This window comes from Meriones unguiculatus, chromosome 7 (assembly GCF_030254825.1).
Source record: "Meriones unguiculatus strain TT.TT164.6M chromosome 7, Bangor_MerUng_6.1, whole genome shotgun sequence".
Taxonomy (NCBI): Eukaryota; Metazoa; Chordata; class Mammalia; order Rodentia; family Muridae; genus Meriones; species Meriones unguiculatus.
The window spans coordinates 83,059,433-83,078,356 of record NC_083355.1 but is presented as its reverse complement, the minus strand read 5'-3'; the positions used below and the strand labels follow the sequence as shown (position 1 = coordinate 83,078,356).

General features: G+C 46.4%; 1 protein-coding gene across 3 annotated transcripts in view; it reads right to left on the bottom strand.

Moving 5' to 3' along the window:
• The window catches only part of Syne2 (spectrin repeat containing nuclear envelope protein 2), a 302,588-nt gene that overhangs the window by 73,382 nt on the left and 210,282 nt on the right, over positions 1 to 18,924 (bottom strand). For 2 of the 3 annotated variants that reach the window (XM_060387664.1, XM_060387667.1), the window contains exons 69-81: positions 18,697 to 18,818; positions 18,189 to 18,330; positions 16,099 to 16,230; positions 14,245 to 14,397; positions 13,941 to 14,150; positions 12,434 to 12,535; positions 10,311 to 10,430; positions 9,963 to 10,163; positions 8,452 to 8,625; positions 6,887 to 7,018; positions 2,706 to 2,902; positions 1,449 to 1,581; positions 134 to 316 (exon numbers count right to left, since the gene is read on the bottom strand). In XM_060387664.1, coding sequence (XP_060243647.1) covers positions 134 to 316; positions 1,449 to 1,581; positions 2,706 to 2,902; positions 6,887 to 7,018; positions 8,452 to 8,625; positions 9,963 to 10,163; positions 10,311 to 10,430; positions 12,434 to 12,535; positions 13,941 to 14,150; positions 14,245 to 14,397; positions 16,099 to 16,230; positions 18,189 to 18,330; positions 18,697 to 18,818 — 2,001 coding nt within the window. The remainder of the gene's footprint in view (positions 1 to 133; positions 317 to 1,448; positions 1,582 to 2,705; positions 2,903 to 6,886; positions 7,019 to 8,451; positions 8,626 to 9,962; positions 10,164 to 10,310; positions 10,431 to 12,433; positions 12,536 to 13,940; positions 14,151 to 14,244; positions 14,398 to 16,098; positions 16,231 to 18,188; positions 18,331 to 18,696; positions 18,819 to 18,924) is intronic. The other variant, XM_060387666.1, reaches the window with a different exon arrangement.

The window sequence follows — 18,924 nt, the reverse complement described above, 5'->3', positions numbered from 1 at the left end:
GTGTATATGTGTGTGTGTTGGGGGCTAGGTAGTGTCAAAGAAAATGATTGAGTTAGAAAGATAATTTTAAAAGAGTTGCGAGCTCACAAGCGCACGCTCATTTCAACGCCAGGCCTTTAAATTTAAAGCGTACCTGGTGAAGCTTCTCTTGGATGTCGGGAAGCTGAGTTATGAGCTCCGTCCACTTCTGTTCAAACTGTGCTAAGGAGGCTCTCAGCGCGGCCGTGTCCGCCTCTTTCAGGTGGAGAAGTTGGTTCCCGGTACTCATCACTGCAGATTTCAGGGAGGACTTCTCATCAACTTCCTTGGAAAATTCCTAGAGGAAACAGTTGCTGAGATGAGACACTTTCAAAACTTAAGTACAGTCAGACTTTACTGTCTGAACTGTAAAACTAAAGAGAGTAAAATGTCTATACATACACACACTCTCTCTCTCTCTCTCTGCCTACAGAGAGTTGGATAGCATTTCAGGGGCCACATATATGCTGCATGGGGTCCCGAGCTCCTTTTAACCTAGAGAATTCATATTTTTTTAAATATACAAGTATTGCCTGGAGAGATGACTCTCCAGTGATTAAAAGCACTTCTTTTACAGAGGGCCCAGATTTAGTTCCTAGTGCCCACATGGTGGCTAGCAACCATTTGCAATTCCAGTTCCAGAAGATTTGATGCCTTCTTCTGACCTCCGAGGTATCAGGCAAAACACTCATACACATAAAATAAAGCTAGATAAGGCTGCATTCAATGGTCAACTTTGCAAGAAACTGTGGAGTCCAATACATGTCCATATTCAACTAATTACTTGAAATAAATTTTCGAATAAACTGTTTGAAGTCTTTCCCTTTCGCTTGAAGTCTTTCAAGTGCATTAAAAAAAAAAACCTATATTTTAATATCTGAATAGCTATAGCTATAAAATGGAGGAGAGTATAGACCCAGGAAAAATATTCTGTATATACCTAACAAATTAATACAGATCCCACGTATAACTTTCTGTGCTGGGTGTTGATCCCCAGTACCTGCACATTTGTTAGGCCAGTGTTCCATCACTGAGCTACATCTCTGACCAGTAAGCGCATTTCGTTATGAAAGAAGAGCTTCTACCCACCCCACCCCGCGATCAAAATAATAAAACCGAAACTTGAACAGGGAATTCTCACAAGAACTTAAAATCACGCATCTGTTGACTCCATGAAATAACATTGGTCTAAGGCAGCCAGAGGTTTGGCTGTTTCTTTTCCTATTAGTAAAATATGCCCGTGTGTGAGCAAGCTTCCCGTAACATATGTTCCATAGAGTTGGTTAACAAGCAAATGGCCCTAAGAACACGTCTGCGACCTGCCCCCTGCGTAACCCCTCACCCGCAAATGGAAGCAGAGACCATCACAGCAACCCTGATACTTTTCTTTCTGGGGTATTTCTTCCTGACCGGGAGTCTGAGCGACTTACAAAGAATCTGCCGATGCTGCTTCTGATGGTATCCAGGTCCTGAGATGCATTGAGGGATTGCTCTTTCCAGTAATTCAGCGTTTGCTGAGCCGATTCCAACCACCTGGTGAGCTCGGCTGAACCGCTGCTGTAACTGATGGGAGCCAATCAAGAATGGAAATGAGAACCCCAGCTCTGGCGATGACACACACTAGTACCTAGCGCTCTTAGTTTACGTTTTATAAGATAAAATAGTGCCCAACAGCACCCTGCCATTGGCTCAAGGCTGCCGTATATCATCTTAGGTGACGGAAATAGCAATCAGTGCTATTATTCAGAAATCCATGGAGTGTGTAAGTACTCTATCATGTCTTATACTGTGCCCCAAGCTCAATGGTTTTTACCATTTTCTAGAACTCTCGCTATTGGAAGTAATCAAGAAGGAAGAGGCATTTTTTAAAAGTATGAAACATTCTTACCATAGCTATACTGAAGCCTACCCATCAGCCATGGCAGAGATCAGCTTGGTCATCAATGTTTTCCAGTTATGTGTTTACAGTGAAAATGGAGCTGGCATTTGCATACGAGTACACATGACATTGGCTGCATGCTATTATATTATCTAATATGCTGGAAATAGCCAAGCAGAATGCTGTCTTCCTTGTCACTTTTCAACTTCTTCAGCTCTAACGGTCTCCGAGAGGCAGGCATGAAACTGAGGCTTAAATGCTCTCTATTTTTCCCATCATCCTCTGATGGTTCAAGAAGACTCCAAGAGAACACAACACATCCTCTGAAGAAGTCAAAAGTCCTCCTCAAACTGCTCAATGAGCTAAAATCATTAAACATTTCTAAACTTTCTGTCTAGCCCTGACTGTCCCGGGACTTACTCTGTAGATGAAGCTGACCTTGAACTTGGAGATCCACCTGCTTCTGCCTCCCAAGTGCACTGGGATTAAAGGCGTACCACCCCCCCAACCCTGAGTTATTAAACTTCTTAAATCTTTGGAATCGTGTGTGAGATTGTGACATGCCGGCATGAAAGTATCCTAGGAATTGCACCAATCCAATTCCTTATGCTTGTGGAAATGTGCAAATGCCCCAGGAGACTGCTAGCATGTTATCCTGAGTCTAGTGAACCAAGATCGGAGGTTAGCCTAACTGGAGGGAACACGGCCTGATGTCAGGGACGGACAACCTTGGGCTGACTGCAGACTCTCGCTGGGGTCTTTTCTCTACAGCAGAATGCGAAGCCCGCCTGTCTCGAAGGCGACGTACCTGAGAAGGTGCTTCAGGAGTGACTGCAGCCGGTGGAGCTCCTGGTCAATTCTCTTGTTGAGGGACAGCCAATGCTCTTCCAGCTTCGCGATCTGGCCCTCTAGCTCGGGGCAGCTCACAGATGCCGCCAGCTGTTTGCCTTCATTCAAGGTTTGGCAAAGCCGCACATGCTTTCCATCAGTGTTTCTTTTTATTTGCTTAAAAAAAAAAAAGTCACAGAATAAATCATTTAAAGCCAAATCTGCCAATCTAGTCTCTCTCTCTCTCTCTCTCTCTCTCTCTCTCTCTCTCTCTCTTTCTCTCTCTCCCTCTCCCTCTCCCTCTTTTCATAAGACAGGGCCTTCTTGTATAGTCCAGGCAGACCTGAAAACTCACCATGTAGCCCAAACTTGAAAAAGTCCGGCCTGAGCCTTTCAAATACTGAGATTACGGGCTGGCTTCAAACACTGGGACTAAGGGAGGCCCTGGCTCCACCTCCTCAGCAGCGTGACTAGCATGGCCTACCATTTCAGACAGGTTTGCCTTGACATGCAGATTACTTTTTCAAACTTATTTAATTCTTTAATATTACTCTTTTGTGTGTATGGATGTTTTGCCTGCATGTATATCTGTGCCACAAACACATACCTGGTGACAGAAGAGGGCATTGGATATCCTGGAACTAGACTTACAGCTGGTTGTGAGTGGTTGTGTGGGCACTGGGAATCGAACCCAGGTCATCAAGGAGAGAGCAGCTAGGGCTCTTAACCACTGAGCTGTCTCTCCTGCTGACGCAAAGATTAATTTTGAAAGTCAGGAAGTTTTAGACATTAATTGCAAAAAAATATAGATATCAGGATTTCCAGTGCCTCTGGGAACACAGGGAGATGTATCAATGAAGGGTCTATAGCCCTCTGAAGAAGGGCCTGAATTTTGCAGTTCCTCCCACATCAGTCCCCACTCCCAGCTGCTGAGTCTCACAGACTGAAACTTAGACTTGAGCAGGGGGATAAATGTAAAAATAATTATCCATTATCCACAAGACACAGAGACCAGGCAGAGAACTAATTTGTAGAGGTTTCTGAATATGAGGACTAAGAGGGGGAAAAAAAAATAACTTTCAAATAAATTAAAACAGCACGTCATTAGGCCGACTTCACACACACACGGAAAATAAAATCCTTCCAAACTGCAAATGCAATGACCCCCTGAAGAGAACTCTGCCTAACAGCAATTATCTCCACAGCTTGATTCAGCCAATGCCACTTACCTGGTGGCTGTTTAATCTTTAAAAGTAAATTATCAAAATAGAACTTTTGCTATTTTCCAATTAAGCCTTCTTGAAAACCCATCAGTTTTTGTCCCCCCCCCTTTACTTGTAAGTCTCCTCCTACCACTCCCAGCTACAATCTGAACCTACAAGCTAGGATAAAATGTCCAAAGCCAATCACAAAACGAGTCGCCATTTTCTAAGCCTTAAGCATCAGCTGCTGTGTCATTACAACTCCTCTGGGAGTTGTTTTTGCTTTTTAAAAACGTATATATATATATATATATATATATATCCTGAGTTAATATATACCACCTATTCCGGGAGGTAAGGGGTCATCTTTATAGGTTGACCTGATCTAGGATCCTCCTGCTCCTACCTCCCACGTGCTAAGACCATAAGCCTGCACTAACGTGCTCGGTTTATGCGGTAGATCAAACCCTGGATGGGCTTCATGAATGGCGGGCAATGAATTCGACCTACTGAGCGACATCCTGAGTCCCCTCTGAGGGGTTCTGATGCCTTCATTCATGCCCTAGTCTCTTCTAGGGCAAAGAGACTACATGCTGGTCAGTGAAAGCTTTTCAGTTCTAAGCAGCGTCTGAATATGAGTGTGTCCCAGAGCAGAGGCTACACAAGCACCATCTGCCTTCCTCGGTCCAGACTCCACCAACCAAGGAAACCACATTGGTTGGACATACACAAACCTCTGTGACTACATGGGACTATGAACGGTCCAAAGAAGTCTACAGCGAGGGTGGGCTTTGAGGGATACAGTACGGAGAATTTGTTTGGAAGTCTTAGAACAACTATTTCTTTGAAAAAGGCTTTCAGGGATTGGGTGGGGGTTGGAAACTTTGTGGTTTGGACCTCCAACACCCATAAAAAAAGTTGTGTGAGAACGTATTTGTAACCCCAGCACTGGGGCAGTGGGGAAAGAAAGGCAGATGCCTGAGGCTCTCTGGCCAGCCGGCCTAGCTGAAATGGTCAGCTTCAGGATCACATAAGCGAGGGTCTGTCAGGCATGGTGGCATGTACATTTTTTTTTTAAATTAAAAACATTATTTTATGTACATGAGTGTTTTGTCCGTAGGTCTCTCTGTCTATCTGTATACCATGTGTGTATCTGGTGCCTGCAGAGGGAACTTGAGTTACAGATGCCTGTGAGCTGGGAATCTAACCTGGTTCCTTTGCAAGAGCAGACAGTGCCTTGAACTGCTGAGCCATCTCTTCAGCCCCAAGCAATGCACACCTTTAACCCCAAAATTCAGGAGGCAGAGGCAGGTAGGTTCCTGAGTGTGAAGCCAGCCTGGTTTACATAGCAAGGTCCAAGACAGCCGGGGCTACACAGAGATTTCATCTCAAAACAAGGTACGGAAAACAATAGAGGACGCTGATCTTCTACTCTGGTATACACACATGTATACACACACCAACATATCACTCACACACACATGCTTTATATCACACACACATGCAAACACACAAGATTTCAGATTTACTAGCATAACACTAACATCTGAGAGGAATAACCAGGGCCACATTACATTGTCTACTCTTAGATCATTTCCTTTTTTATTGCTGTTGTTTTGCTTTTGTGATATGAACCTTTACTAACTCATTCTGTAGCCCAAGCTGAGATGGAGCTTACAGAAATCCTCCTGCCCCAACCTCCTGAGTACTGGGTTTATAGACAAGCTAGATTGTATTTTGTTGTTGTTTTTAATATACCGTGGTTTAATTTTCAACCTCATTCATCTAGGTGTTTGGCTAGCACAAGAATCCTGCGATTCTTGATGTTTCATGGATCCAGATTTACCTAACTGTGGATCGTTAGCAAGTACAAATAAAGTGTTCCAGCCCTAGGAAAATGCCATTCTCTCACTGGCCCCCACTGTGCATCCCAGGCAGTTTTCAAGATCACAGTCTTCTTGTGTCTCTGGAATGCTAAGATTACAGGTATGTATGTCAACAACCCCAGCCTGCAGGCTTTCTATAACACTAGAGGCAGATAACAGATCTTATGTGCCTCGGAGGCTATGTCCAATCAGAATTGCATTGTAAGCACATGTGCAGAAGCTCAGGGTTTACGAAACTCTTCCTGTTCTCATCTTATGTACTGATAGGTAAAGAATAAGTGACCATGTTTGCTCAGCCACAGATGGGATGTCTCTGCCCCCTCCCGTTCCAAGGCTCAGAGGACACACTGTGGAGGAGTGGGCAGGAAGAAGGCAAAGACAGAGGGAAGAGTTCTGTGGAATGCTGTCCTCTGACATGCTGTCACTGCTGTGCACACGAACTCACAGCCGCTGTGATTACCTGAATAAAACCTGCAGGAGACGGAGCCAGTTAAAAATGACCGCACAGGGCTGGGACCTGGCCCAGTGGTTCAGAGTGGGTAAAGCTTTTACACAGGACCAAAGCTCAGTTCCCACGCACCCATTTCCGAGAGGTTACAGCTGCCTGTAAATTCTGATCCAGGGGATAGGAAGTCATCTTTTGGACCCCACAGGCACCGCACTCACATGCATAAACACACACACGCACACACAATTAAAAATAAAATCTAAAATATTTTTCAGCATGGAATGGGGAGGGGCTCCCAAGGTCCTCCCCCTTACCATGGAGCTATTGGCAGTTAGTAGCTGCTGGGGGAGGCAGAGTTGCTGCTTTGGGTGTTGTTTGCTGGCACGGTGACCCCACATCCATGTGGACCGTGGGTTGTTTAAAAAGCAAACCAAAGAAGTTGGAAGGAAGGTATACTAGGTGGTGGGGAGAGTTGGGAGGGACTCCAAACCCTCCTGAATTCACCCATCAGCCAGTGGTGTGAAAAATAACATGAAACCCCCCAGCTTCAAAACCCTGCAGCCCCGTCAGCACAGCTCACAGAGCGCCGTGGGCCAGGCCTGTCATCCAGCGGCCAGCACGCTACCTGGTAAAATGAGATCCTTTCCAGCAGCCGCTCCTCCGTCTCTTCCACCAGACTCACAGAGGGCAGTGAAGAGATGAGAACTTCCAGGTCCTTCTCAAGAGCTGCATAGTTTTCATCAAACTCTTCCCATTTCTACAGAACAAGCCATGGGAATCAGTTCCAGGCAATGACAATCGTGAAGCCAGAAACAAATAGAGGCCAGAAGAAGCTGAAACATGGACCCCACATAGACTCTGGGTGCACCCAAGAGCTTATATGGTGCGAGGAAGGACTCAGTCACCAGCATACACAAGCCCATTGCTTTCAAAAGGTCTTGTTGTTGGTGGTGGTGTGTGCATGTGTGTGTGTGTCTGTGTGTTTAAGCCCCACTGGTATCAGAATGTGATTATTTGCTTGCAGTGCTGGGGGGAATCAAACTCAGGGTCACATATGCTTTATGTTGGCATGGTGAAACGGGGTAATGGGAGTGAGAAAACCACAGTGAGTTGAGGTGCCATTGTGAACCCTGCTGTAGAGACCTAACAACGTGAGGGAGCCCTGTTCTTATTGGGAAAGGTGGAGTGCAAATTTTGAAAAGCTTTTTGCAAAGAAGTACCTCCACCAGGTTGTTCTTGCCTCTCCAGTGGAACCCCAAAATCTAGCGGGCATAGTTTTACTGAGCTACCTGACTCATACCTGACAGCCTACCTGAGCTCATAGGCGGTGACAGCAGGGAGGAGGGCGTACTTGTACCCCAAACCCCCACGACACGACTATCTCCCTTACCCTGAGTGTTGCCTTATCCTACTCAGGGGTGCTCAGAATATATTGTTCTATCTCCCCATATTTCCATGGCAGCCCACTGGCTGGAGTTCCTAAGCACTAAGGAATGGAGTTACTGGCATTAAAAATGATCTCTTAGGTGAGTCCAGGACAGCCAAGGGCTACAGAGAAACCCTGTCTTGAAAAAAAAAAAAAAAAGCAAAACAACAACAACAACAACAATTCTCCTTTTTGTTCAAATAACATCCACTAGTCTTACAGGGCCCTCACTGGGTTCAGAAAACCTTTTAAAATCACCATTACTATAAAACCAATTTGATGACATAACTGGCAGATAAATATTGTCATCAGGAAATAGTGCTGTATTTATAACATTACAAAGTTGACTATTTTTCCCTTTTAAAGATTCCCTTTATGGGCCAACATCTGCTGTAAATGGTTCAGTGAGTTAAGAGGACAGCTTTCAAGCCGAAAAGGGCTCGATACCTGGCTGCTTTTTCTTTGAACTGAGGCCGGGTTGTCACAGATGCACTTTCTGACAGCATCCCCAATAGCTCTTCAAGGAGCCTAGACTGTGAACCATGGACTGTTTCGTCCAAACCATCTCATCTGTGGTTGTCACGTGCCTTCAGTGCTACCCTTTACAGACAAACCTACACCATTGTGTATGACGTGCTTGAAGGGGCAAGGGGTCCACCTGGAGCCTGGTCCACCTTCCCCAACTGCGACGTTCCCACCCAGCCAAGGCTCTGACGCCTGGCACCAGCGGAGGGTGGAACCAGAGATCCAGCGGACCGCCATACCTCCAGCACACTCTGAAGCCTGGCGCCATGCAGGCAGGCCTCTTCCTCCACAGCTCTCACTTCTGCCGCTCGTTCTGCCCCAAATCCCTCTCCCTTCTGTAACGAAGGCGGGAACATTTTGGCCGAATAGGTTTGAATCAGCAACATGTCAGCCACCAGCTTCTGGAAAAATCCCTGTTAACACAGAAAAAGGGTTTCTGGTATTTATTGTTTTAATTGGGAATGCTGTAAAAGCCAAACTGTCTTGACATTTTACCCCAGTTCCTTTGATCAGCCTCCCTCTGGCACTGGGGCACCTAAACCCTCACACACGCTGGGCAAGGGCTCTGTGGCTGAGACATGCCCCCAGTCCTTGGGAGGGGATTTGCTGCGGGGTGGACTGGGCAGCTTTCAGCATGGAGGCCGTGCTTCACACGGCGTCTGCACCCAGCCGCTGACTCTAGTTCTTTGGAGGGGCCTCTTTCTTAGGTGAATCCCTTCTCCTAGCCCTAGGAATGGACATGACTTTGTTGAGAAGGGTGTGATTCTACTGCCTCATTCTTGAGTATTAACTTTACTGATGACAGGGTCAAAAGGATGGATGCCACCGTGGGGGGTATTTTCCCCTCTTCCTCTGACACTAGTGTAGTATTCACCTTCTAAATTTTCCTAGACTGGGCTGGAGAGATGGCTCAGCTGTACTAAGAGCACTGGCTGCTCTTCCAGAGGACCTGAGTTCAATTCCCAGCAACCACAAGGTGGCTCACAACCATCTATAACGAGATCTGGTGCCCTCTTCTGGCATGCAGGTGTATGTGCAGATACAGCACTCATCTACACGAAATAAATTAATGTTAAAAAAAAATTCCTAGATTTAAGGTCTGTTTACCAAAGGTCTTGGCTAAAATAGGAACCGTTCTGTGCGTGCATGTGTGCATGCATGTGTGTGTGTGTGTGTGTGTGTGTATGTGTGTGTTTGTTTAAGAGAGGTTCTTACAATGTAGTCCTGGCTCGCCTAGAATTCTCTACTTTGACCAAGCTGGCTTTGAACTTATAGAAATCTTCCTGCCTCTACCTCCTGAGTGGTGGGATTTAAAAAAAAAAAAAAATTGTACTACGAATAAATGAGAAGTGGAGATACTAACTAAAGCGTTAGATTATAAGCCTTCCTTTTGATTCTGGTTCTTGAGAAGGCCTTTGCTGTCCTCCCAAAGTCAGTTCCTCCTGTTAGATGCCTCGGAGGATGAACACACTCTCCACTGCAGATTTGCTTAGAGACCTGTCGATAAAACGCCTGCCTTCTCACTCAGTGCAGAGCTCCGAAGAACTAAGAAGTAGAGTCCACTGCCACCCACAACCCAACCCTGCTTCTAGAAGCTCCCGGGTCTCTGCTCCACTGAAGTCTCTGAAGGAGCCTCTAAGTAGCAGAATGCTATGTGCGTCCTCAAAGGGGGCAGTGGATACTTTCTCTTCACACTCAGGGACAACGGGAGGTTAGGATCACGAAGGGGGCCAGAGGAAGAGGCTCCTACCTTGTGATCTTGTAATTGCGCCTGCAAAGCATCTTTACTCTTGGCATGCTGTAAAGGGCCAGCTGCAAGCTTCTCTCTTCCAATACTGACTAGCTCCGCCATGCCTTGAAGCAGGGCGCCCTGCTGGCTCTTGGAGAGGAACGGGCTGCTGAGTTCGAAGTATCTGGCTCTCAGGATGCCCCACATACTCTCAAGAACATCCTGAAGCGGAGAGAGCAGATATGCACGAGCACTTCAGCCAGCCAGGAAAATAATCAGGCAAAGGACACATCTCAACCCTTGCTGGGAGACCCAAGCCCTGTCCCTTTTGCCCCTGCTTCCCTATGAGCGCTTTCTGCCCCCACACACCTCTAACTTGTAAACGTCCTGGAGTAAAGCATGAGGGAAACGGAGCCTCTCTCCTTCCTTTCTTAGTTTGGTGACTTGCCTCTCGCAGTTCTGCAGCTCCGCTGTGTGCACATCTGCTTTCTAAGTGAGAAGCCAGACAAGAGGGAAAAGGCCTCAGTAAGTCAGGAAGCACAAAGTGTTAAAACAGAATCAAACGCAGAAGTGCCCTTGGGAGCACTGAAACAAGCTAAGGGGAAAATAAAAATCAAAGTCCTACGGCAGTCCCTGCTCCCACCAGCACGCAGTTCTCTCCAGAAGTGCCAGAGTTGAATTTGTTCCCAACACACTCTAAGCACATGCCAAACAAGGCATGTGTGTATACATGTGTGTATACATGTGTGTATACATGTGTGTATTCATGGTCTCCTGTAAGAGTAATTCACCTTCTTTAATTTCTGTCTCAGAGGCTTACTGCCTTCTTCTGCTAACCTAGGCCTAGTCCTGGAAGCTCCCAGCCTCTGTACAATCTAACATAGGCCTAGAATGTTTTCAGCCTCTGAGATTTACTGCTGAATAAGCTCATCCTTTCTTGTTCTTACTGAGCTCTGGGCTGGCTGGTTCAACTCAGCTGTTCTGGTTCAAACTTCTCCCCCAGTTAACTTAAACAATCAATCTGCTTTTCTATTGGCCTCTGAAATGCTCTGCTTGGCCTCAAACTAACTCCACCAATCTGCTCTAATCTCCTGGGGCCTTCGGTCTTCAGCTGAGTTCTCTCTACAACCCATCTCTCTATTACTGTCCCAGGAAAACTGCCTCCTCCGTCTCTCATTTTCTGTGTTGCTCCTTAAGCAGCTTCCCTTTCCTCCCTCTTCTCCTGAGAGTTGGGCGTATCCTACTCTGTCAAATCTTTCTCTGATTCATCACTGTTTCTGCCACTCAGTTAGGCATCACTTTCAAACATGGGTGCTTCCTTCTACAAACTAACTTCACCATCACTGTTTGGGATTCAACGCTTGTACCACCACACCTGGACTTAAGCTTTTCTTTACCTGAAACTTGCTCTATTACAGGCTGGATTTGAACTCAGATCTGCTTGCCTCTGTCTCCTGGATTAAAGGTGTGTTTGCATTCCAGCTGGATCACACAGACCTAGAAGGTCTTTGGCTGCGATCTCTTGCCAGAGCAGCCATGTTCTGAATGAACATTCCTCTACAGTCTCCACACCCTAGTGTTCTGAGTGACCATCAGCTCTTTAGCACTCCTTCAAACCACTACACAATTACCTTTCAAAAATTAACTAGCCTGGACCAGAGCTGGAAGTGCAGGCCTTTAATCCCAGCATGTGGGAGGCTGAGGCAGGTGGATCTCTGTGAACTCTAGGCTAGCCTGGTCTACACAGTAAGTTCTAGAGCAGCCAGGGTTACCCAGTGAGAGGGCACAGTGCCCATACTCAGGTTAAAGCAGGAGAGCTTGCTGAATATAAGACCAGCCCAGACAGAAGAGTAACACCCTTCCCAAAAATCCAAAATCAAAATCAAAATAAAGAAATGATGGAAAATATATCCAACAATCCAATTCCATGCTGCTGGAGATTAAACCCAGGAGCCTAGGCATGCTTAATAAGGTTACACCATGAGCTATATATCTCTCTCACTCCTTTTCAACAGAGACATGGCATGCCATCATAAGCGTACATGCTGCTTTAGTCACGGCAACTGTTTAATTCAATGGGCTCTGGACTATTTATGGCTTTTCTAACAAGCACTGATACTGGGGTCCATCCTTAAACAGTTGTGATAGATCTATCTTTATGCAACTATTCTTTTAGGCTCTCTGCCTGGTCTCAAGAAGCCCAGGCTGGCTTTAAACTGTCTAGATAGCTGAGGGTGACCGTGAGCTTCTGATCCCCCTGCTTCTACCCATCTCCCCACCCCCACCCCCCACCCCGTGCTGGAATTAGAGGTAATCATCATGCTTGGTTTATTCAGTGCTGGGGACCAAATGCTGGGCCAACAGTAAGTGTTCTCATTTGGAGGATCTCTTAAACTTCACCGATACTTGCCAAGGGTTTATAGACAAAGCAGCTGATGCCTAAGACTCTCTGGTCTGAGGTTGGGGTCATGTCAACTATTCTGACTGTTTACCTGAAGCTGTTCGCCAATGCTCTGCCCACTGGCTTCATTCAGAGACTGCTGTAAAGCCATCTTCTTCTTAATGAGTTGATTGTATAATCGCTTTATTTCATTCTGTACATGAGAAAGGTACATGTAGGAGACTGAGCGATTCCACCCAGACCCTCCCTCCCTTTTCATATTTAGTTAGTATTTTCTGGAGATTTTAAACATACATAGATACACATGCATCCACACATTCTATCTAGCCCACAGCTGACTCCTTCCTCCTGCCCTCCCACCTCACCCCAGCCCCTGGATCTCAGCTAGACCTAACTTCCCCTTTCTTTGGATTATTTTGAAGCAAACAACAGAAATCAAGTCATTTCATCAGTACTTCCGGTGTTCTCTCTATTAAAAGATAAGCACCCCCTCCCGCTAAAAATGCTACCACCTTTCCCTCAGGATTAATACTAATCCTCCATATGATTAGCTATCCAGAGAGGGCGCATACTCCTGTGGTTGCTTATGATTCTTCCTTCTGGTGTCTCATCTGGGATATCACTGAGGTCTTCATGTCACAGCAGAATGTAAACCCAGACAATATCTCCTTCAGTTGGCTGGCTCCCCTACTCGTTCTCTCTCTCTCTGTTTCTTGGATTCACATGTGTAAGAAAACATGAGCCATTTGCTCTGGATTTGGCCGATTATATGCCCAGATGCTGACATGTTCTTCTCCCCTTATGTCTGTTTTACTTAGGTTCTAGAAGCTTTTTCCAGGGTTTGGTTTTGTTTTGTTTTGGTGGGGTTCTGCATGTGTGTGGTGGATGTGCATCTGTGTGGATGCAGGGGCCAAAGGAGGTATTTTCCTATGTCGTCATCATCATCATCATCATCATCATCATCATCCTCATCATCGTCATCGTCATCATCATCATCACAGGGGCTCCAGAAGCTCACTGTTGTCTAGGTTGGCCAACAAGCTCCCAGGATCCACCTGTCTCTGACCCGAGTACTGAGGCTACAAGCGTGTACGGCCATGCCTGGCTTTTATATGGATTTCAAGGATGAGAACACAGGTCCTCTTTGTGTCTATACTGTTTATATTTTATAGCAAGCACTCCTGTCCACTGAGCCATCCATCTCCCCAGGCCCTTAGGTTTGATTTTTATAGGCCAGATTCTTTTGTAAACGATGTTGTGTTTCGTTTCTTTTTCATTATACAATTTTAGCAGCTATCTAGCTAGTCCGCCTCAAGACCCTACCCAGGCCCTGGATTATCATGGGATTGTCAAAAAACAGTAACTTTTCTCTCTGGCCTAGAAAGTTAAATAAAACTCCTCTCCATGACAATCCCTAAGTAGCAAATGTGGTACAAGAAAAGAAACATCATGTTAGATCATCATCACACCTACAGTTTTGGAAGGAGGCCTCATTTCCAAGCGGTCTCTCCACCAAAAGCAAAGGCGGGCCTCAGCACTTCTTCCTATAAGAACTAATGGCAACGACGGTCCATCCAAGTCAGTGCTCAGAGCCATACCTGATAGCTGCGGCTGTGGTCAAGGCCAGCCTTCAGGGATGAGCTTCTCCAAGCAGCTCTTGCCTGGGCACTCTCCAGGCTGACTTCCAGAGCGTTCAAACACTCAGGTAGCAACGTGGCGTCCTTGCCAGGCCAAGTCACAGCTTTCAGAAGATCATCCTTCTTGTCGCCCAGGGCTAAATAAAGTTTCTTCAGCTCTAGAGCCAGTTTCTGCAAGATGGAGAGAAAGGAAGACAGGCAATGAGCTCCGGCCTGGTGAGCAACTGCAGAAAGATGGGACTTGGGCGTGCTAGGCGCGCAGTACCTCGAACAGCACCTGCTGGGCAGACGCATCCTCCCTGAGCAGCCCGGGTCTCTGCAGCAGCTCCTCCACACTGCCCAGGCACCGGCTGAGGCTCAGGAAGAGTTCAAATAATCTTCTATCCAAATTGATGTATGTTTCTTCTGTCATACTTCCCTAAGTCAAGGGAAAAAAGAAATTGTTAGGTCCCTTGCCGTGTTTTCCACAATGCCATCAGAGTGTGCAATTTACAGTATACTTTAAAAAGAGGACTGTTTTCAGTACTTTGATTATATGTATGTGACTGTGTGGGGGTCTGTGCACGGGAATGCAGGCTCCCCCGGAAGCCGGAAGCATCTGATCCTCTGTCTGATCCTGCGGTTACAGGAGGTTGTAAGGCACCTGGTAATGGCAGCTGAGAACTGATCGTCAGTCCTCTGAAAAAGCGGTACCCTTCCCTCCCCTCCCCCACATGGGACAATGTTCATTAGAAAACGGTTATTATTTTTAAAAATTCATACATTACATCTTGACTGAAGTTTCCCCTCTCTTCTTTTCTCCCAGCCCTTCCTCCCACCTACCTTCCCCGCCAGATCCACTCCTCCATTTCTCTTCAGGAGTCCCACAAGAACACCAAACGACACGACCATAACATAACCTCTATGCGGAGGACTTAGGTCAGACTCATGCTGGCTCCCTGACTGTCGCTCTGTGTCTGTGAGCCCTGTTTAGTTGATTCTGTGGGCTGTTTTCTCGTTGTGTCCTTGACCCAAGAGCAGCGCTCTGAACCACTGACCTACCACCTCTCCAGGCTCACTTCCTGAAAAGCTCAGGATAAACTGTTTTAACTAATGTTCACTGGACGACTGATTAACCAGTGTTTTAGTAACTGGTAAACGAGTCTACTCATTCTGTGAATTATGCTGTAGAATAAAAAAAAAAAAACAAAAAAAAAAAACAAAAACTAAAAGATTTCTTTTTCGACGTTGAGAAAAACAAGCTTAAGAATGTGAGGCAAATGAATATGGAATGGAATTAACAGGGAGACTGCTGGGTGAGGGCTTTCCTTAGCATGCCATCTAGGTGAACCTGCAGACACCCTCCTCCTGCTGCCCACCTCCACAGTTTTGAGGCAGGGCCTTGTTACGTTCAAGCTGTCACCTGTGCAGGCTGACTGAAAGCTGAGGCCGCTCTGATAGGTACATTTCCAACGGGGCCTCTGGGGCTGAGCTGCCTTGTGCTGTAAGCCGGAGAGCATGAGCTGCTGGAACCATCCCTTCTTTGCCTTGAGTTCCTAACCAGCTGCACATGTTTTGGGGGTCTGGCATGGCCCCCGAGTCATTACACTGTTTAACCAGCCTGCTTCCACTCAGCCTCACGTGCGCTTCGTTTTCGTGTCTTAGCTAATGGATACCTAACGTCCCCGGCACACCACTCAGCATGAACTGACTCAGGTTGCCTATGTTCCTTCCCTTTCCTTCCCATCCCAGGGCACTCTGTAGACATCATTAATCAATCACCATCCCGTCTCACACGCCCCTCGTTGATCCCGGGCCCGAATCAGAAGTCTTTGAATGTAGTTCTTTAGGTAGCCACTGCCAAATTCACCAGAGCTGGCAAAGGGCTGGGAGTGGAGCCCAGTGAGACAGCATTTGCCTAGAGCATGTGAAGTCCTGGGTTCAATTCCCAGCACCACACAAACGAAGCTGGCAATTGAGAATGAAAAAAACCCATTTCTGACCCTCAGACTCATTCCACGATGACGGCATCATTTGTTCTGTAATGGAAATTATAACCAGTGTGCAATGATGATATCCTATCGTTCTTTTCTCCGAATGTTATTGCAATGAGGAAAACACACGGTACGTAATTTCTTACCCGTGTCTGAATGTCCTTTGCGTCTTGCCGTAGATCTTCTAGCTGGGCGGTGTAAGTCTGCAGCTCGTCGGCTGTAGGGCCCCTGAAGTTATACACACTCACACTGGGCAGAGTGCTCGTCACTGTGGCCACCTAGATGAAAAAGAGAAACCTAATTGCTGGCAGCCTGAGATGCTGCTGAAGCAAAGGCACGCAGGTAAGAATGCCCGGGCATGCAGTCTTCCAAGCCAGGAAGCTCTGTGTCCCATCACTACTAACGAAGCAAGCAAAGATCCATTTAGATATTAAATAGTGGGAGAAAACACAAATAAAGAAATTAAGAAAGCCACTAATTTATAGACGTCTGGATAGGTGTGCATGTTTACTGATTACTTTGGCAGGTCTAGGGGGTCTTCTGCATGCGAGGCAAGCGCTCAAGCTCTGAACTTTGTTCTCAGCTTTAATCCTGAATTTCATAGGAGAGCTATTCAAATCACAAACTTAGCCAGGTTTTAACTAGTCTGTTTACCATGTACTAGTTCATTTACTAGCTGGCCCCTTGCATAGCCAACTCTTAGAATGAGATATAAATCACATTTAGGAAAAAGCTGGACAGTGGTGGTGCACGGCTCTAATTCCAGTACTTGGGAGGCAGAGGCAGGCGGATCTCTGAGTTTGAGGCCAGCCTGGTCTACAGACAAGCTCCAGGACAGCCAGGGTTACACAGAGAAACCCTGTCTTGAACCCCATCCCACCCCACCCCTCAAAAAACAAAACAAATCACAATTAGGGCTAGATCCACATTTGATTTGTTATTGAAAAGGCAAGTAAGCACTGGGGGAAAAAACATATTTCAGAAGGAAGACTGAAGTCGAGTAAATTTCTCAAATTGAAAAAAATATTTTATAACACCAATGGATGTGCCAAAGTGGATGAGGAAAAGCCCGTCAGACCTCCTGCTCCACTGAATGGGCCTATATCCATAAATATGTGAGCATCAGAAATAAGGATCAGCGAGCTAGCGGGGCAGTGGTGGTCACACACCTCTAATTCCAGCACTCCCTGAGTTCGAGGCCAGCCTGGACTACAGAACGAGTTCCAGGACAGCCAGGACTACACAGAGAAACCCCTGTCTCAAAAAACAAAACCAAAGCCAAACAAAAGAATCAGTGGGATGTATATATATGTTGGGAGGGGGAGGGGCCGTCAAGTTGGAAGGTGTATATCAGAGAACTTAGGGAAAATGAAATGGACTGTAAGCGAATATCAACACCATTGGGGACCTTTTGCCCAAGCCATCTATGTACATGCTACACTGCTAGAACATGTTGGTGTTTAGAGAGAGATCTCAGCCAAACAAAACCTATGGGCAGTGATATGTGCTGGAGGGAACGTGAGCTGACAGATGCCCTGGCACAGGCGGGCATGTGGTAGCTTCTACAGAGTCATCTGATGAGTGAGTGACATGTATACACCATCTTACAGTTTTTAAGGTGCTCTTGAAAGTACAAGTTATTCATTCAACAGATGGTAAATCAAGACTCCATGATGCCACAGGCACTCCGCTAGGTATTCAAATGTGAACCAAGCAGACTCGGACTTTCTTCTCTGACCTTCTAACGGGGATCAAACACAGGCCATCACAGTGTCAATGTGGGGGGCCCCTGTGAACCGCTGGTTTTGCTGTGGAAGGTGACCTTTGACATACGAGGTCTTTCTGGTGGATGTGAGCCACTGGGGGTGGGCTTTGAAGGTAACAGCATGGCTCTGTTCTGCCCCACTCTCCCATCTTCCTGATCCATCAAGACATGAACAAGCCATGTCATAAACACTTGCCACTGTAGAGGGAGCTGCCCCAGCTGCCATACCTTCCCCTTCACAGATGACCTTCTGAAACGGTGAGCTAAAGTCTTCCGTCCTCCCTTTTGATGTTCTGTCCTAGGAATGCACTAACTAATGCCCAGTCAGATAAGCAAATGGGTGCTATGACTAGAGAAGTGGGCGCTGCTGGAGCTCGAGGGCAGGGATGGGCCAGGGGAAGAAACCATGAGGTTCCCACAAGGTTTCTGGACCAGCCTCGCCGGGTTCCCGAGACACAGATGCACACAGACCTGGGGCTCCACGAGCTGAGGCACAGGGGGATTTGGTCTTGAGGCTAGTTCGTGGTGAAGATACTGCCATTTATCTCCACTCTGGCCCTGGCGTGGCAAGGCTGTATCTGGAGCTGCATTTCCAGGACTAGGGGCCTTGCTGCTTTGGGGAGGAAAAAAAAATGATGAAAAGAACTGACAGAATAACAATCACACATTACATTTAGACAATGTATCATGCAGGATTTTAAAATAAACAATTCTCCCAATAATAAATATCCAAATGGGGCCTGGGAGGGCTGGAGAGTTGGCTCAGAGGTTAAGAACACTGGCTGCTCTTCCACTGGACCCAGGTTGAGTTCCGAGCAGCCACATTTTGGTTCACAGTTGTCTTTAACTCTAGTTCCAGGCGATACAACACTGTCTTCTGGCCACTTAAGGCACCAGACACGCAATGGTGCACAGACACACATACGGGCCAAACATCCACACGCTTAAAATAATAAAGAGAATTTTTAAAATGCTTTACCTCGAAGCTGACAGCTGATTTGCAACTTTATCCTCTTGGCAACGCTGCAGCCATGGTTTCTTAGCATTAAATTCTGTGAACTTGATTAAATCTTTCTGTTCCAATGGTTTTAACTCCAGAACCTGTAAATGAATACAATTTAAATGGTTTCACCAATCCATTTTTTTTTTCAGTTAGCCGTCTAAAACGTCTTCTGCTGAAATCATCTGGTTTTACACCACTACTCAA